The sequence below is a fragment of the Ictalurus furcatus genome, chromosome 29 (genome assembly GCF_023375685.1).
Source record: "Ictalurus furcatus strain D&B chromosome 29, Billie_1.0, whole genome shotgun sequence".
Lineage (NCBI taxonomy): Eukaryota > Metazoa > Chordata > Actinopteri > Siluriformes > Ictaluridae > Ictalurus > Ictalurus furcatus.
Genome location: NC_071283.1, coordinates 2906737 through 2916736, shown reverse-complemented (window position 1 = coordinate 2916736; position 10000 = coordinate 2906737). Strand labels below are relative to the sequence as shown.

Sequence of the window (10000 nt, the reverse complement as noted above, 5' to 3'; positions counted from 1 at the left end):
TTTTACTTTGAGACCCGGTTCAAGACAACAATCACGACGACGGCAGAAAACGGAGCTCGTGTGTGTGCACGTGCGTGCGTGCGTGCGTGTGTGTGTGTGTGAGAGAGAGAGATAGAGCAGAGAAGTGAGAGTGAGGAACACAACACACACTGCCAACTGACTCCATCATCATAAAACATCTCCCTCTCTCAGCACTTTTCACTCACATCAGCTGCACATTAGCCTGCAGTGGAGCAGTGTGTGTGTGTGTGTGTGTGTGTGTGTGCGTGTGTGTGTGTGTGTGTGTGTGGGAGGGAGGGAGTGAAGAAGGGAGAGAGAGTGTAGAAGACTCCAACACACACTCACATACAGTGTTTATACAGATGTGTTCAATGAAGAGCATGAAGAGTAGAACTTTCATTCTTTCTTGCCATATCCTTTCTTTCTTTCAGCCCTCCATCTTTTCTTCTGAGAGAGAGAGAGAGGGAGAGAGAGAGAGTATGCGTGTGTGTGAGAGGGAGAGAGAGTATGCGTGTGTGTGAGAGGGAGAGACAGTATGCGTGTGTGTGAGAGGGAGAGAGAGACTGTGTGTGTGTGTGTGTGTGTGTGTGTGTGTGTGTGTGTGTGTGTGTGTGTGGTTTTTTCACTCCATGTTGTTGAGTAATTAAGGTTTTCCAAAACAGACATGCCAGGAATTCTTCAGCTCTCCCTTACATTCCTGCAGTTTTTTTTTAAACCTCCCCCGTATTCTAAAGAAAGACGTGTGGCTGCAAAGCTGCTATTTGGGAAGTCTGCTGTGTGTGTGTGTGTGTGTGTGTGTGTGTGTGTGTGTGTGTGTGTGTGTGTCTGTGAAGCTGCAGTACGAGGCTCTCAGGCTGTAAGCACACTAAAAGTCCAGGAGCTCGTCTTGTTCATTATTTCCTCTCGTCTCATGACGTTCTCATCAGCGATTCCTCGTTCGTCTTCGTCTTCAGCGTGACCCGCCACGCTGTTTTTTTTTCAAATTTAAATATCCTGTTTAAAAAGTAGGTTGCCTTGTTTAAAAGAGCCGTACCTAGAAACCAGGTCTTGGCTAAAAATAGGATATTGGGATTATTAGACTGGAGAATATTCGAAGCTGTGATCGTTCGTTCGTTCGTTCGTAAGCGAGTGCATCGTCCTGCTCGGGGTCGTGATGGATCCGGTGAACCCTGGATGAGACGTCAGTCTGTCTTCAGAACAGCTCAATTAAAAAAGAGGTCAGACTACAGAGAATAGATAGATAGATAGATAGATAGATGGTTAGAGGGCTTATAATAAGCCGCCACATCCACATCATTTTTATTTATTGATTGATTGATTGATTGATTGATTGATCTTTCAGAGTCCATCGGTATATCGGAGTTACCAATTCAAAAAAAAAAACAGAACAACAGTTCAAGCCAACCGACCCGACGCGAATCCGTAACGACGGACAAGCGCGAACGCTCTAACGTCTCCGGAAGCCCTAGAAGCCCCGCCCCTTTCTCCGAGCTCACTCCGTCTTTCGTCCCGTCTCGATCGTCACGCTCGACTGGAACAGATCGTCGTGTTTATTATGGGATGCCAGCGAAAACAGTTAAACGCGAATTTTTTTCGGCTGAAAAATTATTATTATTATTTTTTTTTTTTTTTTTTTAATAGACCTTCAACGAAGTGTTGAATCTAAAATGGTTATTAGAAAGTGATTTTCTTGTGTGTGTGTGTGTGTGTGAGCGACTTACACACACAGCAGCAGTCTATTCTCCCAACACACACACACACACACACACACACACACACACACTCAGCATTTTCTCGCTGTGTGTTAAACCGATTAATCCTGTTGTGTTGCAGGCTCTCGTGAGCATTTCAGACGGAGAACTTCCTCTCACTCGTTCGGTTCGAGACTCGGACGACGCACCATGGCCCGAGAGGCTCTGTGGAAACACCCACAATCCCTCGCTCTCTGGTGAGTATGGAAATATGGCATTTATTTATCTAACTGCATGCGTGTGTGTGTGTGTGTGTGTGTGTGTGTTTGTGTGTGTGAATACACAGCGTGGATATCTGATTGATGTTCAGATCATCAGAAGCACATTCGCCAGCCCGTCTTTACGTCCAGCTGGATGTGAGCGGGACCGATCCGTTCAGCCTAATTTAAGATGCCGTACTTACTGAGGCGCGGCTGCAACCCACCCAAGGGGCGTGTGTTTCCAAGGACAAACATCTGGCAGGTCCCTCAAGGCCAACATATCTCTCTCTCTCTCTCTCTCGCTCTCACACACACACACACACACACACACAAAGAGTGAGAGACGGAGTAGTAGTAGTAGTGTATGATATGGAGGCGACTGTAATGCTGTTACACTCGTGTTCAACTTCCACAATATTAAATGTAACTCTAAATGGATAAAACTAAAACCGTTGGGAAATTGCTGTCGTATATGAGGAATGACGTAACAGCAACACACGGCATTATGGGGGGAAAAGAATCATCTGGAGGCGGGTTATCAGGCTGCGTCACTGCTTATATTTCTACGACCGCACGACCCCAAGTGTTTTATTTCTTACTTACTTTCTATACTGACTGATTGATTGATGGATTTTTTTTTTTAATTAACAGATTTTCAGCACCAACCTCCGGTGATTAACAACAAAACCCTTCCAAGGTGAGATATTACCTGAGATGATTTTTAAACAGTATTAAAGGAGTTCCCACCGACGCTGGACGCTCATCGGCTGCTTTTCAGATTATCTCGCTCCGAGTCGCCTGTTTAAATATATATATATATATTTTTTTGTAAATAAAATGTTAGTTTTCTAACGAAAGAAACGAATACGTCGGCACGACTTCACACGTTTAATCACACACCTTCAGATCAAAAGGTTTTTTTAAGATCACGGGAAACGGTTCCGTCGAGTGTCCACAAACTTTTGAGCGCGTATGTAAATAAGAACGAAATGGAACTCTTGAAAAGGGTTTAACCCCGTAACCTCCCAGGAGACACGGAGAGGTTGGAGATTGTCCAGACCCTCATCGCTCATCAGACTTGCAGCTTCTAGCTGCATTCCTTCCCTTCGCTTCACTCTAGTTACCGAGCAGTAGGCTGAAGACGCATAACTGAATAATAAGTAAGGACCCGAAGGCTTTAAAACAAAACAAAATCGGACTCTCTGCTATTCTCTGCTATAAAAATGCCTCTTTTTATGCTGTTCTCATTTAAGTGAAGAATGATGTAGAATCTTGTGTAAATATAATTCATCACATCTGAGTGAAAAGTTTCCGGACTCACATTTGTACCATGCTGTATGTTGTTGTTTTTTTTTTTCTCCCAGCCATGATGTCGGTCTGCGTGCCCTCTCCGCATAGCTCCTCCACTTCCATGGATGCGGCCAACTGCAACGGACCTACTGTGACTCCACCCACCTCCCTCAGCTTACGCTCCTCCCACAACCAACTTCTCAGTGGTGACGTGGTCAATCAGGGCCAGACCACGCCCCCGAAGTGTCGCAAGAAGTACGCACTAATGAGCATGCAGAGCGCCATGGGGCTCGGTGACAACGCTGCGCCGCCTCCTTCATCGTCCTCCTCGTCCTCTGTCACAGGACTAGGTAACGCTACCAATCTAAAGCTGGCGAAGAACGGCGCGAACCGGCTACGCAAGGCGGCCGAGCTGCAAGACCAAAACAAAAACACGACGAACGAAGACGACGTGGAAGACTCGGCGGACTCGGACTGCGAGCCGGAATTCAGCGTCAGCGGGCAAACGGAGCCGGACGACTTCGAGCCGGCTAACGAGGACACGAGCGATTTTCTCAACGACGAGGATCGAGCCGAGGACTCGAACACGGACCCCTTCGAGGAGGATTCCGACGAGCTGCTCATCCTGTCGGAGAAAGCCGACCTCGTCAGGAAGTCCCCGCAGCTCCAGAAGGACAAGATCTTCCTGGAGTCGCACGGCGACGACCTTTCGCGGGACGAGCCCAGGGCGCGAGACCACGACGTCACGGTTCCACTGCTGAAGGACGATTTCAGTCCGCCGTTATTACGGAAACAGCGCAGCCCAGAGGACACGCCCCTTCTGTCTGTCGGCTCCTCCTCCGCCTCGTCCTCCCCGGAGACGAAGAAGGACAGGCCCCGGACTGGAGCGAAGACGGACCGCGCGCTTCATCGCATCCAGAACCTTCCGCCTAGTGATGAGGAGTCCAGCTGGACCACGCTGTCTCAGGACAGCACCTCACTGGGCTCGCCCGAGGACACAGGTCAGTGATTATTCTGTGTGTGTGTGTGAGTGTAGTCTCTGTCTCTCTCTCTTTCTATCTCTTTCTCTCTCTCTGTCTTTCTGTCTCTTTCTCTCTCTGTCTCTTTCTCTCTCCCTCTCTCTCTCTCTGCCTTTCTGTCTCTTTCTCTCTCTCTCTCTCTCTCTCTCTGTCTTTCTGTCTCTTTCTCTCTCTCTCTCTCACTCTATGTCTTTCTGTCTTTCTTTCTATCTTTCTGTCTTTCTCTTTTTTCTGACTCCTGTGTTTCTCTCTGTCTTTCCGTCTGTTTGTCTGTCTCTCTCTCTCGCGCTCTCTCTCTCTCTCTCTCTCTCTCTCTCTCTCTCTGCTTTGGTCACATGATTATGCTCCGGTTCATGCTGGAAAAAAAGATGGTCTTAAGGTTGCCGGGGCGACCGAACATTTCGGGGTGCAGGGGCGGGGCTTGTTTTTTCCACTCGGCCTGTCACGTGGCTGGTCCCGAGAGGAAGCAGTGGTTCGCCTTCCTGTTCTGATCTGCAGAGAAAATAAACAATAAACAAGTAGAGCAGACTGGCACTTCCCCTACCTCCCTCTCTCTCTCCCTCTCTCTCCCACCCTCCTCTCTATGTCGTGCTCTGTCTCTCTGTCTCTCTCTCCTTCCCTCCTCACTCTGTCGTGCTCTCTCTCTGTCTCTCTCTCCCTCTCTCTCCCCCCATGTGCTCCTGTGCTTTAGACGCTGCTCAGTTTTTCAGTCATGATGCTGGGTAAAGACTACATGTTGGCCATTGTCATAGTGAATTATGAGGGTAGGTACTGTGTGTGTGTGTGTGTGTGTGTGTGTGTGTGTGTGTGCGCGTGCGCGTGCGCGAGTGTGTGGACGTGGACGTTATCTGCGCAGGTAGCACCTCGTTTGTTCATGCATGCTCACGGAATCAGCCGCAGGTGAGGATCGAGAGAGAGATGAAAGGAGGGAGAACGAGTGTCACAAGCGTGTGAGCTGAATACAAAACTTTGTGCTTCATGTGTGTTCATGGTCATTAGCGTGGTGTGTGTGTGTGTGTGTGTGTGTGTGTGTGTGTGTGTGTGTGTGTGATAGCAGTGGAAAAGCTCCGTTCTCCCCTCCCCCTCGAGCTGCTGCTTTATAGACTGCAGAGCGAGCGAGAGAGAGAGATGAAGGAAAGAGGAGAGAAGAGAAAAGTGTGACGCATGCGAAAAGACGAGACTGCACTTCTGTTTTGATTTAGCGACGCAGTGACTAAGCCCAAACGAAATCTCAGATCAAGACTACCTCATGCTTGAGTGTGAGTGTGTGTGTGTGTCTGTTGTCTGTATGTGTGTGTGTGTGTGTGTGTGTGTGTGTTTTCCGTATGTGGGTGTGTGTGGGTGAGTATTTTAACGTGTGAAGGTCATGAGACGAGTGGAAGTGAAGGCTGCCTGATGAAGCTTCAGCAGCACTGGACTACAGATCCCCATGATGCATTGTTTTCTCCTCACGTCTCGTCGTGATTAATAAGCACGTTTTCACGTACGTACGTGTCATCCCGTCCCGTCTCCTGCGCTATGCGATGCTACGATACGACGCTTTCTCCCTGCTTGTACACGCACGTTTCTGATTCTGACCGGCCCGTCAGTCAGCTGTCCAATCACGCGCGTCTGTGAGCTGGTGTATGTGGAAGAGGGCTGACGAAAACATGGGATTCGCGTAAGGACACCTGCTGAGTGCTGTAGATTAAAATCAGTATATTAGCGAATCATTAGGAGTCTTTCCATCCTCCGTCTCTGTATCATGACTTCCCTTGAAGATGATCGGACCCTGGACTTACCTTTCACATCCAACTGCTCATCGACCACAGCCATCTTTTTTGCTTCTTAAACAAGATTTCACTTTTTTTTTTAATTCAAGAGTGTGTGTGTGAGAGTGTGTGTGTGAGAGTGTGTGTGTGAGAGTGTGTGAGTGTGTGTGTGTCCCTCCAGACCACAAGCTCCTGTCCAAAATGTCACTAAGCCACAGAATTTTAAATGAAACGATTTCTATTTGGGTTTGTTTGTTTGTTTGTTTGTTTGTTTGCACTCTTGTAGTTTTTTTTTTTGTACGATTGTAGAAACGAGATTCTCCTTGCATTGCAGTTTTATCTGTTCTGATTTCTTTATGCTAACAACGCAGCGCACTTTCACAAGGTCGGTAACGTACATCTGCTTTTTGCAGCGCTTTTTTTGCGATTCCTCGCCACACACACACACACACACACACACACACACACACACACTCTGTCACACTCTCTCGCATGTGTGGTGTTTTAGTCACTGGTTCCAGAAACCACATCCTTACACGACATGTCCAGACCAGAGACCTTCCTCTTGTTTTGCCTGCTTGTGTGTGTGTGTGTGTGTGTGTGTGTGTGTGTGTGTGTGAGAGTGTATGTGTGGTTTGTTTTTACAGTAGTAGTCATTGGGTGACTAATACACTCACTGACGGTCAAAATATGTTTGAAAATTTTCAGCTGCTGTGTGTGAGTGTGTGTGTGTGGTTGCATGTGGTTGCAACACATTTGCTGGTATTCAGAGATTGTTCTAAGAAGTGACCCAAGCAACAGTTGACCGCTGATATAGTTATTCAAGTCATTTTAGAACCAGATAGTTGTGTTGGAATAGAAATTCTCTATAGTACACTATACACTATATTTTGCTATAATGTGTATGTGTGTGTGTGTGTGTGTGTGTGTGTGTGTGTGTGTGTGTGCAGATATCTGGGGAGAGCGGTCATTCCAGACGGACCCAGACTTGCCCCCAGGATGGAAGATGATGACGGACATGGCTGGCATTTATTACTGGCACATTCCCACCGGCACCACGCAGTGGGAGAGACCGGGCCCGTGCCATCCTGCACCAAGCGTCCCTCAGGGAGACACACGCAAACACTCGCTGGGCTCGCTTTCTCCTTCACCCACACCTGACCAAGAGGTACACACACTCACATACACTCGCACACACTCACACACACTCACACACACTCACACACTGACTGTTCTCTGACCAAAATTCAAGTATGTTCACTTCAGTTATTGTAAGCAGGTTCAGCTTCTCTGTCTCTCTCTCTTTCTCTCTCTGTCCCTCTCTCTGTCTCTCTCTCTGTCCCTCTCTCTGTCCCTCTCTCTGTCCCTCTCTCTGTCTCTCTCTGTCCCTCTCTCTGTCTCTCTCTCTCTCTCTGTCTCTCTCTCTTTGTCCCTCTCTCTCTGTCCCTCTCTCTGTCTCTCTCTCTGTCCCTCTCTCTGTCCCTCTCTCTGTCTCTCTCTGTCTCTCTCTCTGTCTCTCTCTCTCTCTCTCTCTCTGTCTCTCTCTCTTTGTCCCTCTCTCTCTGTCCCTCTCTCTGTCTCTCTCTCTGTCTCTCTCTCTTTCTCTCTCTGTCCCTCTCTCTGTCCCTCTCTCTGTCCCTCTCTCTGTCTCTCTCTCTTTCTCTCTCTGTCTCTCTCTCTCTCTGTCCCTCTCTCTGTCTCTCTCTCTTTCTCTCTCTGTCTCTCTCTCTCTCTTTGTGCCTCTCTCTGTCTCTCTCTGTCCCTCTCTCTGTCTCTCTCTCTCTCTCTCTCTGTCTCTCTCTCTCTCTGTCTCTCTCTCTGTGTCTCTGTCTCTCTCTCTGTGTCCCAGTCTCTCTCTCTCTGTCTTTCTCTGTGTCTCGGTCTCTGTCTCTCTCTCTCTGTCTCTGTCTCTCTCTGTGTCTCGGTCTCTGTCTCTCTCTCTGTCTCTGTCTCTCTCTGTGTCTCGGTCTCTGTCTCTCTCTCTGTCTCGGTCTCTCTCTCTCTGTCTCTGTCTCTCTCTCTCTGTGTCTCGGTCTATCTCTCTCTCTCTGTCTCGGTCTCTGTCTCTGTCTCTCTGTGTCTCGGTCTCTCTGACACACTGACAAACAAACACAACATTAAATTATTTCCTCTTCAGTTATTGTACTTATTGATGTCCTTTATTACCTGGACATTAAAATCATTATGTCGTCTGTATCGAACGTGTTGAAGTCGAATTGTGAGTGAACTTGATCTCTTCCAGCTGTTAAATAAATGGTGTGTTGTATTACATCACTCTCTCTCTCTCCCTCTCCCTCTCTGTGTCTGTACGCGTCCGTTATTCCAGGCGTCTCACGCGCAGGTGTTTTTCGGAGCGTCCTGTCGCTCAGACAGCACCACGTCGGACAGCTCCGCCGACCACGTCCCGCCCGCCCCCTCCTCCTCGACGTGTCTTGACCCCGCCCCTCTCCTCTCATCAAACTCCTCCTCCGCTTCCTCCGACGCCACCGTTCCTTCCTGTGGGTTCGTCAACAGCTGCTACTTCGTGAGTCTCTCGCCCTCTCTCTTGCCCTCGGCCTCGCAGCTCGAGGCTCATTTACTCATTCGGTTTTAACCCTCGTCTTTAACACGTTCCGTATGGTCCGTGTTACAGGCTATTCAACTGAATTGTTCAGGAAGTTGATACTAGTTCACGTTCTAATGAACACAGCAGTACCGATAACACGCTCGGAGCGTAAAGGCTATGATTTAGCATTATGACTATTTTTTAATTAATTATATGTCTTGAAAAATAATAATAACAACGCTGTGTGTGTGTGTGTGTGTGTGTGTGTGTGTGTAGCCTCGATCCTCATCACTGCAGATCATGCCAGAGAAGGACAAACACCCAGAGACCCAGCATCGACAGGAGAAGGTAATGTTCTCTTTCTTGATTCTTATATATATGTATAAAATATATTTTTCCTGGTCTGCTCTTCTCCTCTTCGTCCCCCTCGTGTTCTCCCTGTGTGTTCATGCGGTGTTAATTAATTTGGTGGGGGGGGGGGTATTTATTTTTTGCTGGCATACACACCATGGATCTGACTCCATTAAGCCTCCTTAAGTGGCAAATCAGTACCAACTCCAAGTTCCGCCTGATTATCCTGTATTTCTATCCTGTATTAATGGGCGTGGTCTGGTCCTTGGTGGCCCCGCCCCCTATACCACAGGACACGAGGGCTCACTGAACGATTTGATGAACATGAAAACGATCTAAATCATACGCAGTGGCCTTCACACTTATCATACCCGACTTATGTTTGTCTCTCTCCCTGTGTGTGTGTGTGTGTGTGTGTGTGTGTGTGGTGTTCTATATGTGCACATGTGGTTGTGTGTGTGTGTGTGTGTGTGAATAACCGTGTGTAGAAACAGCCCTGGAGTGATTTTGCAGTGGGAAAGATTGATAGTGAGGTCTGGAAGGTTAGTATGAGACAGAGACGGAAGACAGAATTGCGCCGAGCTCCAGCAGCAGAATGGCTCCGGGGTCGAGCGACTCTGACGAGAAAGCGTTTTGCGAAAGGATAAACTCGACTTGTTAAGAAAATGAATCTCTGTAGTGTAACGCACCGCCGTCTCTATATAGTGAGTAGAATATAAATGGCTACAGAGCAAGATTTCTAGATCTTTGTGTGTTGTGTCTTCAATTATCATACACACTTAAGAAAAAAAAAAACATTTATTTCCATGCAAATGTGTTTCTACGACACATCGGCATTGTATACAGACGTGTGAAAAGTATTTCATCTGTTTTTGTTTACTAAATAGTTTCAGAAATTGAAAACGAAAAACTGAGTAAACACGAAATACAGGTTTTTAAATGATAATGTTATTTATTGAAGCAGAAACGTTATCCAATACCGACTGGGCCCGTGTGAAAATGTATTTGCCCCTGTAGTTACTAATTCCCCAAATCTATGAAACTTTTCATAACGGGATTCAGTAGGACATTAGACCTACTAACATAGACATTA

General features: G+C 47.4%; 1 protein-coding gene across 5 annotated transcripts in view; it reads left to right on the top strand.

Moving 5' to 3' along the window:
- apbb2b (amyloid beta (A4) precursor protein-binding, family B, member 2b) overlaps positions 1 to 10000 on the top strand; it is a 33109-nt gene that overhangs the window by 9624 nt on the left and 13485 nt on the right. For 3 of the 5 annotated variants that reach the window (XM_053618888.1, XM_053618887.1, XM_053618886.1), the window contains 6 exons: positions 1834 to 1948; positions 3316 to 4242; positions 6962 to 7179; positions 8338 to 8535; positions 8833 to 8904; positions 9396 to 9449. In XM_053618888.1, coding sequence (XP_053474863.1) covers positions 1834 to 1948; positions 3316 to 4242; positions 6962 to 7179; positions 8338 to 8535; positions 8833 to 8904; positions 9396 to 9449 — 1584 coding nt within the window. Of the gene's footprint in view, positions 1 to 1833; positions 1949 to 1968; positions 2214 to 2602; positions 2649 to 3315; positions 4243 to 6961; positions 7180 to 8337; positions 8536 to 8832; positions 8905 to 9395; positions 9450 to 10000 lie in introns of those variants that run through there. The other 2 variants (XM_053618889.1, XM_053618890.1) reach the window with 2 other exon arrangements.